Source organism: Otolemur garnettii, unplaced genomic scaffold, assembly GCF_000181295.1.
Source record: "Otolemur garnettii isolate 467f Iridium unplaced genomic scaffold, OtoGar3 scaffold00247, whole genome shotgun sequence".
Lineage (NCBI taxonomy): Eukaryota > Metazoa > Chordata > Mammalia > Primates > Galagidae > Otolemur > Otolemur garnettii.
In genome coordinates this window covers 1,398,271-1,416,923 of record NW_003852642.1, presented here as the reverse complement: position 1 = coordinate 1,416,923, position 18,653 = coordinate 1,398,271, and the positions used below count along the sequence as shown (strand labels likewise).

General features: G+C 35.8%; 3 protein-coding genes across 3 annotated transcripts; all 3 read right to left on the bottom strand.

Moving 5' to 3' along the window:
• Nucleotides 1-3,361: 3,361 nt before the first annotated feature.
• LOC100951640 (olfactory receptor 5AL1-like) lies at nucleotides 3,362-4,315 on the bottom strand. Its single transcript, XM_003802476.1, has one exon. It carries the CDS (start codon nucleotides 4,313-4,315, stop codon nucleotides 3,362-3,364), a length of 954 nt encoding a protein of 317 aa, XP_003802524.1.
• A 5,800-nt stretch (nucleotides 4,316-10,115) lies between these two features.
• On the bottom strand, nucleotides 10,116-11,078 carry LOC100951842 (olfactory receptor 1044). Its single transcript, XM_003802404.2, has one exon. It carries the CDS (start codon nucleotides 11,076-11,078, stop codon nucleotides 10,119-10,121), a length of 960 nt encoding a protein of 319 aa, XP_003802452.1. The 3' UTR covers nucleotides 10,116-10,118.
• Nucleotides 11,079-17,453: 6,375 nt separating this feature from the next.
• Nucleotides 17,454-18,413, bottom strand: LOC100951524 (olfactory receptor 8U8-like). Its single transcript, XM_003802403.1, has one exon. The coding sequence runs from the start codon at nucleotides 18,411-18,413 to the stop codon at nucleotides 17,454-17,456; it is 960 nt and encodes a 319-aa protein (XP_003802451.1).
• Between the last annotated feature and the right edge of the window lie 240 nt (nucleotides 18,414-18,653).

Here is an 18,653-nt window from a genome sequence, read left to right as displayed (position 1 = left end):
CCTCTGCAAGGGAAACAGATGCCTATAAACCTACCTGAATGAACATGCTGGGTAATCACTGAAAATGTGAGTTGGGCTCCGAAATGTTTATTACTGTTTTACACATAGGCACCCAAGTCAATGTTCTGCACAATTCAGTGGGGATAAAGGGTTTCCAGCTGCAGTTACAGGAGTTAGAACAGGGCTCATATTAAGGTGCCCAGGCTAACATTATATTGTGGGTGGGGAGTGTTTTTGATGGAGGTGATGTGCTATTGTTGCTATAAAGGACTGCAAAAACAAATGCTGGTGAGGACATGGAGAAAAGGGACTACTCCTACACTGTTGGGAGAAAGAGGAATTTGTATAACCACTATGGAATATGGTATGGAGATTCCTTTAAAACCTATAAATAGAACTACCATATGACCCAGCAACCCCTCTACTAGATATATATCCTAAAGGAAGAAAAACTGTATATCAACTAGATATTGACATTCCTAGGTTTATTGTAGCACTATTCACATAGCCAAGATTTGCAATCATCGTACCTGTCCATAGGCGCATTAATGGGTAAAAGAAATGTGGTACATACATATAATAGAGTATTATTCATCCATAAGAAATGAAATTCTGTCTCTGATAACAAAATGGATAGAACTAGAGAATGTTATGTTAAGTGAGAAAAGGCAAGTACAGGAGGATAAATTTTGCATATTCTTACTCAAAAGTGGGAGTGAAAAATTGAAAGAGTTGATCTCACAGACCCAGAGAGTACAGTTGGTTAACAGAGGATGGGAAAGGTAGCAGGAAGGGAGGAATAAAGTCGGATGGCTAAGGTGTACAAAAAAGCAGAGGGCACACAGCTGCTGTTTTAAAGGACCTGGAGGCCAGATCAGAAGAAAAGAGAAATAGCAGACATGGTTTGAAATTTAGCATAGGCCAAATCATTTAGACATTTCTGCGTCACTATAGGTCCTTCCTTAAAAGTGTAATTAAAACTTATGATTTGGAAAAAATGGGATGTATTAGAAGATTTGCATAAATAACATTTTTGTCTTTTGTCTTAATTTTGTTTTTAGCTGTTTCAAACTTTACTGTTTCCAAAATCAAAACTATGTACAAGATATATTTAATAACAACAAAACAAAAAAAAAAGATTAATTTATCTCCCTATCTGCAACTGTTCCATTTCCTTTTTTCCCCATGGGTAATTGATTTTTTAATTTTTTTTTTTTTTTTTTTTTTTTGTAGTTTTTGGCCAAGGCCTGGTTTGAACCTGCCACATCAGGTATATGGGGCTGGCTTCCTACTCCTTTGAGCCACAGGCGCCACCCCATGGGTAATTATTTTTATCCATTTTTATTAAATGGACATTCAGGTGCCAATCTGTTGCGAATTTGGGTAAATTACCCTGTGCAGGTGTTATTTTGTTTTTGTGTTGATATTTCTTTAGGATCATTTCTTAGAAATGGGATTGTTGTCTACCTGCAACTTTGCTAGGTATTGCTAAATATTCCTTCATTGGAGTCATTTTATCTATTTTTATCATCAGAACAAGAGGGTCCTCGTTTATATTTAGACTAGTCAAATTTTTACATTTTGAAATCTTCATAAATGACAGATATTTGTTTATTTTTGTAGCAAAGAGGTCTCACTATGTTTGTCTAGTCTCAATCCCCTGGTTGGTCTCAAACAATCCCCCTGCCTCAGCCTCCCAAAGAGCCACTATGCCCAGCTCTCAGCATTTTCTTTTAAAGTTAAGAGAAACCCTTACCTACACAGTACTTCCCCTGTTCTTTACATACGGATTTGACTTTTGTGACATCTAAATTTCTCTAAGAAAAGTTTATAATTTTCTGGTGGAATGCTAATTTTAATAAATTTGTGATTAAATGAAACAATATTGAAGGAAAGGCTCACAAAGACAATCGTACTAATGCTCATTTTAAGGAGATAAGACTTTTGGAAAAACTGTCTCTCTGATAAAACTCAGAGGACTTAGATCACATACGTGGGCTTTGGGGTTCCAACTCAGCCTTCCTCAGAATGTTGACAGGGAAATTTCTGAAAAAGAGTATGCTATCAAGAACGTTTACAAAGTAAGGTTTAAACATTAAATGACTGTCAGTTACCTTTTTATATGAATGGAAACTGTGCCTTTAAGGAAAGGGCTATAGTATTGTCCATCAAGTTCATATGCAATTTACTACGTTAAACTATCTTAAATAGCATGCTGTACACTCTGTACATTTAAATATTTTAGTCATTTTTAATGTATAATCACCATGGCCTTAATATTTCATGTAACACTTTTGAGAAAATCTGTTCTGAGAGCAGGAAACCCTGGTGGCGTTGACATTGTAGAATCTGGCTGTCTTAGAAGAGGATGGCCAGAAACGTGAAGGTAGTGGTTGTGATTCAAGTGTTATCTGATAGGGTCAGGTTCTCCAGGCAGGGTGCAATTGACTCCAAGAGATACAGAAGCACCAGCAAAACAAAAGAACTGTGTTAAAAGATATTGATCAATGAAAACATTGAGTTTAAGTGAAATAATAAAAGTTGAAGGACTTACATTTATTCTAACTTTTTATTTTGGACACAATTTTAGGATTACAAAGAAGAAGCTAACCATTTAGAAAGAAGTCCAGGACACCTTCTGCCCAGTTTCCCCAAATGTTAACATTTTTTTCACATTTTTTCCTGAAGTGTTTGATGACAAATTGAAGACATGACACTTCTTTACTCTTTTGTTCTTAAGTGTATACTTACTGACCTCAAGGTTATTCCATTAAGTGGCCACCATACGATTATAAATATCAGCAAATTAACAATAACATGCCATATCTAATCTATAGACTTTATTCAGATCTAAAGCCCTTATTTGTCTCATATTTTAAAATTTCATTTGCTCTTTTAGTTTTTTAAGTCAGGTTTTCCTCCAGTGGTGATTGATGCAGTGTCTCTGTCCGGTCATCACAACCAATGTTTGTTTTCAGGTTCAACTGACAGGTCTTTTTGTGTGTGTGGATATTGTATATACAACGCTATTGACTCAAAGTTGCTTTGGTGATGTCAAGTGTCCTTGAGTTTTACCGATTTAAGGTAGATGAATTAGAGCGCTCAAGTCAAAATTTCTCATAGGAAAAATAAAAGGACTGATTTTGAAAGATCTATGGAAAAACTTTAACTTACCATTTGCCTCTGAATGTGTCATTCTCACTCTTCCTGATATCATGGAGGGGGAGTTGGTTGACTTTTAATACTACAATATTAAAAAGCAGCTTACTACTGGCATGCTATGAAAAAAGACAGAACGTTGAAGTCTGCTTTTGTTTTTGTTTTCCTTCCCTCCTCCCAGGACTTTCTATTAGACTCTAAGTCATTGATTTACAGTGGAACATACCTTTTCCATAATTCTCTTCAAAGCATTTTTGACTTCCTGGTTTCTCAGGCTGTAGATTAAAGGATTTAGCATGGGAATTACGACAATATAGAAAACAGAAGCTATTTTGTCTGTATCTAGAGATTGATTTGTTTTTGGCTGCATGTACATGAAGATGATTGTACCATAAAATATGGTGATGGAAGTCAGGTGTGAGGCACAAGTGGAAAATGCCTTTTGTCTGCCTTCAGTGGAATTAATCCTCAGAATGGCCAACAGAATTAATAAGTAGGAGACAAGGATGATAAGAAGAGAGAAAAGCGTATTGAAACCAGCAAGTGTGAACAACATAAGTTCTTTTATATATTTGTAATGGGTTTTATGGCAGGCCAGACCTACCAGAGGAATGTCATCACAGTAGAAGTGATTTATTATATTGGAATCACAGAAAGACAAATGGAATGTCAGAGTTGTCTGTAGCAATCCCACAGATGAGCCATACAAATATGTGCCAGCCACCATTCGAATACAGACCCTTCTGTTCATGACAATGGTATAGAGTAAAGGGTTGCAGATGGCCACATACCTGTCGTATGCCATGACTGAGAGAATATACACTTCACAGACCACAAAAATGACAAAGCAACACAGTTGAATGGCACAAGCAGGTAAGGATATTCTTTTAAATTCTTGGAGGAAGTTCACCAGTGTGTTAGGGGTAACAGAGGAAGTATAGCAAAAATCAACAAAAGCTAGGTGGCTGAGGAAAAAATACATAGGGGTATGAAGCTGAGGACTGATAAGAATCAGCATAATTAACCCAAGGTTACCCAGGATACTAATTAAGTAGATGATCAGAAAGACTCCAAAAAGAAGGGCTTGAAGCTGTGGATTATCCGTAAGTCCCAAAAGAATGAATTCAGTCACTTCTGAGTTGTTACTTTTGGCCATGGTGTAAAAGGGTATCATACTATAATTTCCAGACTATTCATTTCGGATAATCTTCTGCTTCTTGAGTTAGGGACTTGATTCAATTTTATTTTAAAGTGATATTGGGAAGACACCCCTCTCTGGTCCTATATGTCCTTCTCAAGTTTTAATTCCACCTGCTTTTGATCAGAAGGGATATGTTCCAGGCAGAAGTTCCAACATGCTTAGCAGTCTAGAGGATTGTAATAGAAGGCAGAATAACTTAAGTTAAAATGTGGAATCACGTATATAAAATAAAAACCCAGTGTTATAGAAACAGCAGATACACACTTTATAATAGAAGGGATGGTGGCCCCTTTTAGAGTAACATATTAGGGTGAAATACTAGGGATTTTAACCCAACTCAGCATTAAAACAACCATGCCATTGACCAAAGATTGCTTTTTGTGCTAATCAATGCAAGAAAGCTAAATATCATTATTTTAAAGTATCTGACATTGCACCTCAAACATTGCAAAAACATTATTAGATTTGTTATAATTGTGGTAAAGTGTTTGACTACAAAGCTACATGAAAATATCATGATCAGAATGTAACTATATAATAAAATGTGAAAATACAGCTTTCAAGATTTCCTTTAAAATAATGAGCAAAAAATTAAAAAGTGGGCTTTAATTCACTATGTCATGTAGAAAAATGTTGACCTTATATATTTATATTTTTAATGCTTAACAAATAAATTCACACATTTATATTGTTTCTTTCTGCAATAACATTTAGTAAAAATAGAAAATTCTTCACATGTTAATTCAAATAAGTTATATAGGATAGGTAAACAGAACATAAATCAATCTATTGAATATTTTTGCAAGAATAGTGGCGCCAAATAGTAATACAGAGTTATTTATCCTTAGTAACAGTAAAATATATTATAAGCTAGAAGGTAAAGAACAGGGTAGGGATCAGAGACATCCTAGAGGGTGTTTATTAATGGTTGTCCCAATAAAAATAGAAAATCTGATGTGTTGATTTTTTTAATTTCCATAGTATAAATACTCTCACCTTAGCTGATTTCAAGCTACTGACCTGAAGTCATGAAATGAACATGAGTCAGAAAGAGATTTGTGGATCTGACTCTTGGAAGCTGATACGAGCTACCTCCAGTGTAGCACTAATGGTAGTTATATAAAAATAGGCTGATGTATGAATAAATAATATAACATATAGTAGATGACACACATTTATATGATTATATAATATACTAAAAACAGCATTCAAAATCAGTAATGAGTCTCTATTCCCTCACGGTATATTTATTAATTACAAAGGGAAATAGTTCATTCCACAAAATACCAGAGGACTAGGTAAGAATAAGTGGTCCAACAGATTGATTCTGCCAAAGTTGATAAAAGTGTGGGAAAATGGATATACTCATGTAAACACCCCTCAAAGATGTAACTGGTCTTCAACTTTCCAGAAGAAAATGTAACAGTAAGTACTGAAATTGTTTAAAATATTCCTGCCACTTGATGCAATGATTTTAATGCTTGTGTTAGGACTGATAGCAGGTGCAGGTTAACAGTTTAACAGCTCCACAGGAGGGGAGCAAGTCAAGAAGGCCAGAAAACATTCACTAACATCTAGCACCCACCACCTCCATGCAGCTCACAATTGCCATGGCAACCCATGGATGTGCCCCTACATGGTTGGAAATGGGGAGAGCTCTAAGTTTTAAGAATCCCCCATCTTTTTGTAAACAATATTCCTCTTACTACTCAGCATATTATTAGCTGTAAACTCAAGAGTACAGATGAGATAAGACCCCAGAGTCTCCTCCACTCACAGAGACAGACCCAGCTTTCCTGTGGGAGGGGCTTTTGCTTTGTTTTTCTGACTTTGCAATGTAGACTGCTTGTGTGAACTGCCCCAGGGCATCTGTATTTGATCCCTCAACGAATTGGTCCCAGATTCCATTCTTTAGTTCTGAGAACTAAAGCCCACGGAATTCCAATCCATTCCTGACATTATGTTCCTATGGAAATTAAATTGAAGTATGCAAGTAATGCATTTTATAATTTTTAATGAGCAAAAGATGGAAGTTTTCTAAATGTATTGTAATACATTGCAGTTATTACAAGCTCTTTACAAAATACAAGTCATTAAAAAGTTGATATATGTTTACATTTATTGATGTGAAAACATGCTCACTATATATTAAGCTAAAAAGAACAGCACGCTTTCCAAATTGTGTAGTTAACTAATTTCTATATGTTAATATATTATCATTTGTATATATATATATTATATGCATATATATACATATATGTGATAAACATGTGTGCATATATATATATGTGTGTGTGTATTTGTATGTACATCCACACACAGAAAAAAACTCAAATTATGCATGCCAAAGTGTTAACAGCAGTTACGTCTATGTGGTGATATTGTGATTAAGCCTCCCTTTATCTCTCCCTCCCTCCCTCCTTTCTTTTCTTTCTTTCCTTCTTTTTTTCTTTCTGTTCAATTTTAATCATGCTCTACATTTTATGTTGTACTCTATTTCAACAAACTTGATTTCAATTTCATATGCATATATACATTTTTGCAACATATTCCATGCTTATGCATATTGATGAATTAATGTTTAATATTGACATTTACATAACATGGGTTCATCTGGTGCCTATATGGCTGTGTAAATTTTTTGGCCACAAAAGATTGTTTGCCAATTATTTTCCACTTAAATAAACTGCTAATTCCGCTTTTTTTTTTTTTTAGAAATATTTCCTTGTGATAATGGTCCACAGGTGGATTAATGAGCTTGAAACACTTATAAAATCATCAGGAATGTTTAATCAGAAGTGGTAACAAACCCTTCTCTCTTACAGTAGTAGCTATGTAGCAAATCCTCGGTTTAACCTGAAATTTTTATAGAGATTGGATAGTTTTCTAAATGTTTATTATTTTAAAATTTTGAATAAGAATCCTAAAATATTTTAAAAATATTTTACTCAAAGAGAAGTTTTTTTAATTCTTGTGACAATTGATTTAACAGTTGCTACATGCAGATTTTCATCTTCATTTGCTTACTGCTTCATGATACTGATTTAGCACCTATATTTTTTCACCTTTCTTTACTTTCATACTTTATACTTCCTCATTAGCTGAGGCCACTGAGGCATACATAAGTGAAATAAATTGCCTAAACATCTTTCAATTCAGCAAATGTTTGACTAAGAATTTATTTTCAGTCTTTAATCTCCAAAGAGTCTGTGCTCTTTAGTAGAACCGCTGATGAGCAGTGAATCCACTACCCTACTAAGGAAAAAGTCGTCAATTCAGGAGTTGAATTATAACCATTCAATGTATATATTACAGACTCAAAGCCTGCTAGAGAATCTTTGTGAGAGAACAGAAAGCAACTGAAATATTCAAAGAACAGATGCATGTGTTTAATGGAAAAAACAAGGAAATAAACTTTGGAGAGCCATAGATCATACTATCCCTGTGTCTCTGCAATTCTCATAAACTATATAGTATTATAAAATAATCAAAATGGACACTGACCTAAGGCAGATTTTTCAAAAGATTTTTGTTTTGATATAGTCTCCTCTCTCCCATAGATTAAAAAAAAAAAAAAAGGAAACAAAACATTAAATGATAGGCATGAAATGTGAAATCTTTTCTGTGCAATTAAAATTATTAAATCATTCTGTTTTTGAATCATATACATAGATGCATACTTACATCTATCAGTTATCAAGGTATAACTGGTGTGTGGTGATTCTCACTTATAAACTGTTCCCTCAGGTTTGTGTGACTTGTAATTAGTATAATTGGGAATGACATTCAGGTCTCCAGGCTCAGAGAAGGATGGTAAATGATATGCAAATACCTGCCATGAACTATTGCCCCCTTTCATATGATTTAGTCCTAGATAAGCCCCTAAGTAACATTATTGGTGTATAACTAATGAAACTCACTAGAGCAGGACACTGTATGTGGAATCCAATAACCACACTCTTTGTTTACGAGACATATCTCTTTTCACTGCCATGTTGCCTACTGGGTTCACAGTATTGCAAACATTACCTTAACAAATAATGACCAATTTACCTAAGGTTGCCCACCTTAACTGTATATAATGCTTGCTACTGGCTAAACAGTTTATGATGTGTTAATTCTCATGAATATATTGTTTTGCCCAGAAATTCCCAAAGACCACTCCACCACGCAAGCCAAATTCACAAAAGAGTTTTTTATTCAAAAGCCAGCAACTACCTCAGGCCTAACAGGGGGTCTCTGAGAGTAGTCCCCACTGCTCAGGGGGTTGGGTTATTTTTTTATTATTATTAAATCATATCTGTGTACATTAATGCTATCATGGGGTACAGACTGCTGTTGCTATATACAATTTGAAATACTTTCATCCAACAGGTTAACATAGGCTTCATGTCATTTTCTTAGTTATTGTGTTAAGACATTTATGTTCTACATTTAAGGCTTGGTCTGCATCTTGGTTGGCACACAGGCTACCCAAGTGCATCCGGGTTAGTTAGCAGGCATTGTACAGAAGCAGAATTTTGTGGTTAGTTAGTCATGCATCTTTATTTCAGTACTTTCCCCACCTGATATTTCTTAAAGGTCAGTCTGGGGACAGTTGGTACCTTTTGGTCTGTTTCTCAGGGAGTGAGCCAAGCAAGAAATCAGTTAATACTTTCCCATCTACCTTGGGGGTGAACTAGACGTACTCCATTTTGCTGGAGTAACTCCTGGCCCAGTAATTTGCCAGGAGTTTTTTAACTGGTATTTTTCCACCTTAGCCTAGGCCTAAAAATATCTGTTAAGAATATCTTGTCCCACCCATAATTTCATCTCTGAATTCCATTTTTTTTTTTTTTTGCAGATAATCTGGGGAAAATGTAATAAAGTCTCATAAGCATAAGCAAAGCATCTCACTTAAAGAGTTAGTCTTTAGAGACCAAACAAGACTTCCGGGACAGTAGAAGGCCATACCCAATTAGTGACATAGGTGAAGTTAGAATGGACTAGTCTTCTTACCAATAAAAAACAGTTTGTTAAATGCATATATATGGAACTGTGTTATATTGCCAAATATTTTTTTTTCTAAAAAATTGAGAATTCAGGAAAAAAATAGTTAAACTTATGACTTAATTTTTCACATGGGATGTTATTCAGAAAGCTTTAGAAACTGGAAAGTTTAGGCTGGGAAACAGCTTAATTGAGCAGCACATGCATGAAAGATATGCTATTTTGTTTTTATAAGAAATTCTCAAGTATTTTGGGTATAATGACCAAAAAATTAATTATAACCTTTCTCTCTATATATTACAGATTTAAAATCTGCTAAAGGGGCTTTGTGAAAAAATAGAAAGCAGCCAGGTTGGTGAGGAGGAAGTATACTGGTGGGATGAGTTTTCATGTGCTTGAAAGACAAGGATCAAATCCAGGTTGCCTAATGTGATGGATAAGAATGTCACAAAGAGGAATGGGAGTCTGACCTTTTTTCGGCGATCTGACTATAGCTAGTTACATATCCTGATAACCATTTCTTGTGCATTCTTCACTGGAGAAATCAGAAAATTAGTGTAAAATCTTATGGAGAAGAAATTTTAATACACCTTGAGAGAAGGGGTATAAATTCTTACTTTTATACATATAAGCGCATTCTAAGTAAAATTTAGAAACTTTATTATACAGTGAAGAGACATGTGCAGCTCACACACTAAGAAATAGACATTCTTATAGTTTTCAGCGGGAAAAAAAATCAGGCAATAAAGTCCATTGTTATTTATTCAAGTCACTTTTTAAATTTTGTAAAGACAAATGTCTGGTTTCTATTGATGATGACTTTCTTCAGAGCTTCTTTCACCTCCTTGTTCCGGAGGCTGTAGATTAAGGGGTTCAACATGGGGATGATTACTGTGTAGAAGACAGAGGCCATCTTATCTGTGTCAAGAGAATGGTTTGAGCTGGGCTGTAAGTACATGAAGATCAAGGTCCCATAGAATATGGTCACTGCCAGCATATGGGAGCCACACGTGGAGAAAGCCTTGCGTCTTCCCTCAGCTGAGCGCATCCCCAGGATGGCAGAAATAATGAACATGTAGGAGACAAAGATGATCAGAAGGGAGGAAATGAACATGATACCAGCACAGGCGAAGATCCATAGCTGCTTGGAGTGGGTGTCTGAGCAAGTGAGCCTGAGGAGAGGCATGTCATCGCAATAGAAGTGATTGATGACATTGGAGCTGCAATAGCAGAGGCGGAAGGTGAGGATGGCATGAAATAATGCAACCAAGAAGCTATAGCTGTAGGGGACAGCTACAAGCTGAATGCAGATTGCTCGGGACATTACCACCATATAGAGGAGAGGGTTACAGATGGCCACATAGCGGTCATATGCCATGGAAGCCAGTAGCAAGCACTCAGCTGTCATAAAGGCCAGGAAACAGCCCAACTGAGCAGCACATGCATTGAAGGAGATACTATTTCGTTTGTGCAAGAAATTCCCCAGCATTTTGGGTGTAATGACAGAAGAGTAACAGAAATCAACAGCAGCCAGGTTGCTGAGGAAGAAGTACATTGGTGTGTTGAGTTTTGCATCTGCTCTGATGACAAGAATCAGACCCAGGTTGCCTACTGCTGTGAAAAGGTAGATGGATAAGAATATCACAAACAGGGGCGTCTTCAACTCTTGGCGATCTGTGAGTCCCATTAGAATAAACTCTGTCACCTGGGTGCAGTTGATCTGGGCCATTTCTCCTCAGGGAATCTGTACAAAGAGTGGAGAGCTTAATCAAACTTACTATTTCTATAAATACTTTTTATACCTTAATATACTTAAAAGAATTTTTGTTTTTTTATGAAAGTACCTGTTTAATATTAAAATTATTAGTTTATTTGGAGTCTGGGAATGGGATAAAAAGCAAAAGGTAGTATTTTGTGGCAGTGCTGGAAAGAGCCCCAATACTGTGGACTGAAATTTCCCCAAAGGGGACTTACCTGACCACCGAGAGTTCAGAGGCGAAGGGGAGACGGCAGTGAGAAATCAACAAGCAGAATTTTTTTGAAAAAGTCTGCTGAGACTGTAGAGACAGACTCCTTTCAACCTGTAGCTCGGTAGAGCAGTTTTATTAAGGTAAAATTAATACACAATAGTTAGAGCAGTTTTATTAAGGTAAAATTAATACACAATAAATCAAACATATGTGAAGTATACAATTTAAAAAGTTTTGACACATATATACACCAGTGAAAATATCACAATAAAACTAACGAACATATCCAGTACTCACAAACGTTTCCTTGTGCTCCTATCTTCCTTATGCCTCTACCCAGCTCACTCACCCAACATACCCCAGACACTGACAGATCTGATGTCACTATTGATTAATGGGCATTTCTAGAATTTTACATAAGTACAATCATATAGACTATAATCTTTTGTCTAACTCTTCATTCAGCTTACTTATTTGGAGATTCAAACATGTATGGTGTATTAATAGTTCATTACTCTTCATTGCTGAGTAGTACTCCACTGTATAAATACACTGCAATGTGTTGATATATTTACCTGTTAATGGACAGTTGGGTGTTTCCAGTTTCTGGCTATTACAAATAAAGCTACTATGAACATTCATATGCAAAAAAAAAAAAAAAGATTTCATGTCATATTTTTTAGAATGAAGAAGTAAAGAGTTAATAGTCTAATGAGTCACTCATGGGGGTGGCTTTTTGAGTATGAAAAAGGTCATCAGGGTGGTGGCACTAAATCATAGAATAATCTCAAGGGCAGAACTAAGTAGGTAACAACGAAAATTGACTTAGGAGAGGAGAGAGAAAAAGTTACAGTGATACCCTTAACCCTCTTCTAACTCTGCTGATATCCTATCTCAGCTAAGCAGCTGGATTTTACTCAGATGTCCCTAAACTGGTTTTCTGTCTATGCGAGCAAGCATTCTAACCCTCTTGCCACTTTAGGCCACTGGGGACGGGGCATCAGCAGGAACCATCTCTGCGCGATTCCTCTGGAGCATTCACTTGCATTATATTTCTACCCATACCCGTATTGGTTCAAAGCTCTAAATATTACATTATTTAAACACCGCATGTACTCAATACAAACTTAGAACTAGCCAATTGACACTTATGTGCATATACGGAAATCTAGTCAGGAGAAGGGGGCAGGAGGGGGAAGGTAAATTCACACCTAAGGGGGGCAATCCACATATTCCGGGTGAGGGACCGACTTGCAATAGTAGCTTAATGTACAAATGCAAACGCAATAACTAAAATGTGTGTACCCCTGTAATACTCTAAAATGAAACAAAGTAAAAAACTTTAAATTATTCAAATATTTTAAATTATTGTCATATTGTTTGTAGGGTATATGCAAACAGCATACCATTTTATACAAGGGTCGAGCATGGTGAATTTTGGTATCTGTAGGAGTCGTGGAACCAATTCACCATGTAAAAAAAGGGGCAACTGTATATTTGAATTATACCTATATTGATTTTATGTCATTATTGTATTATTTTAAGTGAATATATTCACAAGTTTCACCTATTCCTTTATACATTTTTCATAATTGGAATATTAACATCAATGTAAACTTGGATTTAGGACAGGATAACGTATGTAATTGTTCTTTCTACTAAATCTCATAATGTAATATGGGATTTCTCTCTCTGTGTTTATATGGAATATTAAAACAATTTTGAGAACAACATATGAATTGCTTTATACACACTGGAAATTATACTGGATAGAAATTACACAAACAATATAAGACTCATATTTTCTACCTTCCTTTTTGAGTAGTGGCTTTTATGTACTAAGAGCTCTTGCTTCACTTATCTCAAAAGAGTTTTAGATTATAGAATTTTGTTTTGCTTGCTTCTTTGCTTTAATAAGCTTATTTAACAACTACTTTCTGGTAAACAATTACTATTCAAGTATGCTAATTCACCTTTAGTTTATACTAACTATGTGTATCATATGCAATCTTAGAATTCTGACACACACGCACACACATCTTTAAAGAATAAGTGTAAAATTGCCGGGATATCTATAGGAAACAAAATATAGTACCTTTTTGAGCAAAACTTACATTTCTGACTTCTGTAATGAATAATTGCATTTCTTGTGGCAGATAAGTATTGAGAGGTGACATCTGATTGGTATTTAAATCCAATGGGATTTAATAGAAAAAATTCTGGATGGATTGAATTTGTTGCTATCATTCTCTAGCTACATAAATTTTAGTGTGTCAAAAATTCAGGTTGCTCATTAGTTTCCTAATCTATAAATGATGTTATTTTATATCTAAAAGAATTATTTAATCAAAGGGAAGTTACTTAAATTCAGCACATAGCAGATATAAATATATTTTCAATTATATAAATTTATTTAGAAAAACAACAAAACTTGCTTCCCTGACACATTAAAAGGTAGATGTACATAGAAGTCAATGTAATCACTTTTAAATTTCATGAAAGCTGAGTAGTTAGGGCTTATGGGTGATGGTAGAATACCGCCAGGATACTGAGGATCTGAGCAAAGAAAAAAAATTCCTTAGCCAATGGCAGCAAGTAGCTATAATTAAACTTTTGTGTGCAATGTATCTTTTAAATTAAATACAGAGAAGAGCGTCCTAAAAATTTAGCTCCTCAAACATAATTTCAGCATAGACAAAATTGATAAGTGGAAAATCTATAATAGCCTTATGGATATAATTTATATTAACTGGTTATGCTGTTCTTCAATAATCATGCAAATTAAAAAAATAAAACCTTTTAAGTATGTATACATAAATTCTATTTTGAAAGAATTAAGAAACTATTCAGGTGGAAATTTGGTTTTCCTATCTATAGATACCAGGTACTGTAGTATTTGGCCTCCATAAATTGTCCAGTACGCCACTTCATCTTATCTCAAAGGTAAAGTATGCATTATATTTGAAAAGATATTGCATACGACTTTTTACCATACAGCCCAAGATTTTCACATTCAAACTGCAGCTCCATCTCTTTCCTTTTGCCACAAACAACCACAGTCATGTAATTAGAATAATTGATTTGCATTCCTCAAATACAACGTGTTCTTATGAGCTTCCCTGCTTCTGTATATGTTTCTTCCTGCCCTCAGCCCTGCCAGGTGAATGGTGAATGGACTGTTGGTGGGAGAACTCCTGTACAGATTCACAGCTTTGCTGATTTCTAATTCTCATGCTGTGTTAACATCTTCATCTTCGTATTATGAAAACATTTCATAAGTAACTGATTTACCTATCTCATGTAAATTAGTTGGTACTAATCAGCCACCTGTTTCCATAGTTCTTCTCTTGATCGATTTCAGACTCCACAAGGGGAAGCCATAATTTTTTCATTCATTTCCTCCCATAGCCCTTTCTGGAAACTTGGAAATGGAAGCATAAAGATTGATTTTTATAATAACATCTCAATATTTGTTTCCCTTGTTTATAATGAACGTTCTTTTAGCAAATTTATTAAATGGCATATTGATGATTTGATTTTGATTTACTCACATCTCAACTCAGGTAAAATAACCAGTTTTTGTAAAAATGGGAAGGACATTTTCAAGTATAATAACAATCTAGTCAGTCTGGTCTAGCACCTACCCTCTCCACTCAGTCTAATAGATTCTGTCTGGGAGTTCTCACATCTTCTTTCTATCTCAAATCAACAAGACATATACTTTAAATAATAACACATACATATATAATTAAAATATAATTATAGGAACCACTATTGAACTTTATTTCAGAAAATGCCACCTAAAATAATTTATTCTATAGTCCATTCTATTCTATCCTACTTCATTTTTAAAATTCCTGTCTTGGCCTTGGTTTTGAAACATACTAGTTGAACTTACTTGGATGGAGAGTGTTCCTATTCCTTCTCCAAATGGGTTTGGGCAACAATAAACTACAGGATTTTGTCAATGACTTTGTCCCAAAGGATATTGTTTAGGAGGATGATGCAAATAAAATCATCAGAAAAATTACAGTTTATGTCTACAGGGAGCCCAAAGCAGTCTGGAGATCAATTAATTTTCTTCTCTGATTTTGAGGAACCATAAATCTATAGTTCTGCATCTGGCATCACATTATTCCCTTAATGTTCTCATTTTTGCAAAGATATTTATTTATAATGATATTTATTTATTATTGTATTAATTATTCATATTTCTACTGTTAATGATTGGTGACAGGGTGTGAATTTATTTTTAGTTACCTTGTGAAAATTCTTATAATGTATCATTCAGAGAAATAATGTCCAACTCCAAAGAATCTATTGCAAACTATTTGCAGATCTAATGCTCTCTGTGTGGTGTACTGACTAAACCGAGTACAGAACATCTGCCCTATCCACATAGGTAAACACCATGCTGGTTGGTTGAGAGCCTGAATAGAACCAAAAGGTAGGGGGAGGGCGAATTCACTCTCTCTTATTCAGCTGAAACATCCTTTTCTCCCGCCCTCTGGTTTGGGGCCTCTTGACTCCAGGTCCTCCTCTCACAGTTTGCACTATCCTCCGCCTCCTGCCTCCAGCCCCCTGCCTCTCAGGTCTTCAGGCTGCAGGACTTACACCCACAACCCTCCTGGTCCCCATGCTTTGCCCCTGGACTAGAAATTATACCATCAACTTTCCTGATTCTCCGGTCATCTCACTCAGATTTTCTGCTGCTTCAGTTTACAGACAGCAGATCATGGAAGTTCTAGTCCTTTATAATCACATTAGCCAATTTCTATAATAAATCTCCTCACATACACACAAACACACACACATACATACACTCATACCCCCAAACACACACTTCTACTGATTCTGCTTTTTTGGATATCCTAACTAATACATTCATGGGTGAAAGTTATAATCACATTTTATTTTTTCAATGGTGAAATTTTAACATTATTCCTTTGCAAAACTCTAAGTTTCCCTTTAAAATTTCATCACCAGATAGTCATAGGCAATCATACATTCCAATCGTAGAGGTGTTTTCCCTAGGGATTTCTCAAGTTTTAATGACAATACATGGGTCTGCATGATCGCTAAATATCCTAATTAACTGAGAGATCATAGTTGATTCTTATACTTTTGAGCTAGAAAATATAGGTGTAAGAAACTTCTAGAAGAGGGAAGTGAAGATTTCAATGAATGTATCTCTCTATCAAAATCAACAAAACCATTTGTAAACATATGCAAATAGATGGTTCCAGAACTACAGAAATCCACCACAGTGTGCGTGTGTCTGTATTTATTTAATATCACTGGAATTAAACTTTCAGTTTAAATCCTTCATCAAAAAAGAAGGAAGTAGAGCTGAAATAAGAAAAAAAAAGATATGAGCTATCTAGAATATCATTAGCAAAATGACAATCATAAATTAAACCATATCAGTATTAGCAATAAATAGTAATGGATCAACTTGTATGAAAAGGCCAAAGTATTTAAAAATTATTAAAAAGGCAAAGGCAAGGTCCAATTATTGGCTTTCTACATATAATAAAATGTACACTGAAAAATACTATTCAATGCAAATTATAAACAGAAAACTAGAGTGGTTATGGTAAAGTCAGAAAAAAATCATTTGAGATATTAAATATTATAAATATATATACATTTCTTTTTTGAGACAGAGCATCAAGCTCTGTCGCCCTGGGTAGAGGGCAGTGGCGTCCCAGCTCACAGCAACCTCCAACTCCTGGGCTCAAGCTATTCTCTTGCCTCAGCCTCCTGAGTAGCTGGGACTACAAGTGGCAGCCACAACGCCCAGCTATTATTTTGTTGTAGTTGTCATTGTTGTCTGGTAGGCCCTGGTTGGGTTCCAACCCTCCAGCCCCGGTGTATGTGGCTGGCACCCTAGCTGCTGAGCTACAGGCGCCAAGCCTGTAAATATATTTTTTAAATGAGAAAGAATGTCAATTCTTATGATATTATCTGCATATAAAATAAAATACTAAGTCAAAATCACTTGCAAGCATGTAGAGATTATCTCGCTTTGCACTAAAAAGATCTTTACTGATCACCAACTAAGGGCAAAGCACTCCATTTTATTAATTTTGAGGAGGAAAAGCTGATCATGAAGGAAAGTCCATTTTTGCTTCTCATTTCCTTAATTTTGTCAACAGGAAAGCCTGGTTTCTATTAATGAAGACTTTCTTCAGAGCTTCCTTTACATCCTTGTTCCTGAGGCTGTAGATTAAGGGGTTCAACATGGGAATGATCACTGTGTAGAAGACAGAGGCCATCTTATCTGTGTCAAGAGAGTGGCTCGAGCTGGGCTGTAAGTACATAAAGATCAAGGTCCCATAGAATATGGTCACTGCCAGCATGTGGGAGCTACATGTGGAGAAGGCTTTCCGTCTTCCCTCAGCTGAGCGCATCCTCAGGATGGCAGAAATAATGAACATGTAGGAGACAAAGACGATCAGGACGGAGGAAATGAATGTGACACCAGCACAAGCAAAGATCCACAGCTGTTTGGAGTGGGTGTCTGAGCAAGCGAGCCTGAGGAGAGGCATGTCATCGCAATAGAAGTGATTGATGACATTGGAGCCGCAGTAGCAGAGGCGGAAGGTGAGGATGCTGTGAAACAGCGCCATCAGGAAGCTGTAGATGTAAGGTACAGCTACAAGCTGAATGCAGATGGCTGGGGACATCGTGACCATATACAGCAGAGGGCTACAGATGGCCACGTAGCGGTCATACGCCATGGAAGCCAGTAGCAGGCACTCTGATACCATGAAGGTCAGGAAGAAGGCAAACTGAGCAGCACACGCATGGAAGGTTATAACATTTTGTGTGTACAAGAAATTCCCCAACATTTTGGGTGTAATCGTAGAAGAATAACAGAAATCAACAGCAGCCAGATTGCTGAGGAAGAAGTACATTGGTGTGTTGAGTTTTGCATCTGCCCTAATGACAAGGATCAGACCCAGGTTGCCTACTGCAGTAAAAAGGTAGATGGATAAGAATATCATAAACAGGGGCGTCTTCAACTCTTGGCGACCTATGAGGCCCACAAGAATAAATGTCGTCACCTGAGTGCAATTTATCAGAGCCATATCTCTTCAGTTCATCTAGATGAGGAAGTAGAGAAACAAGTTAAGTTCAAGTGGCATTTTTATACTCTAAATCCCATATTTACATATTTAATACATTATTTTTATTATTGTATGTTTTGTTTATCTTATTAGTTTTCATTTCTGATCTATTTACTTATAAAATGAATGTTAGCATACTGAGATTTGGTTTACGTGATGGAGAGCAGAGAGAGATAATTGAATGAGCCTATTAACCCCCCC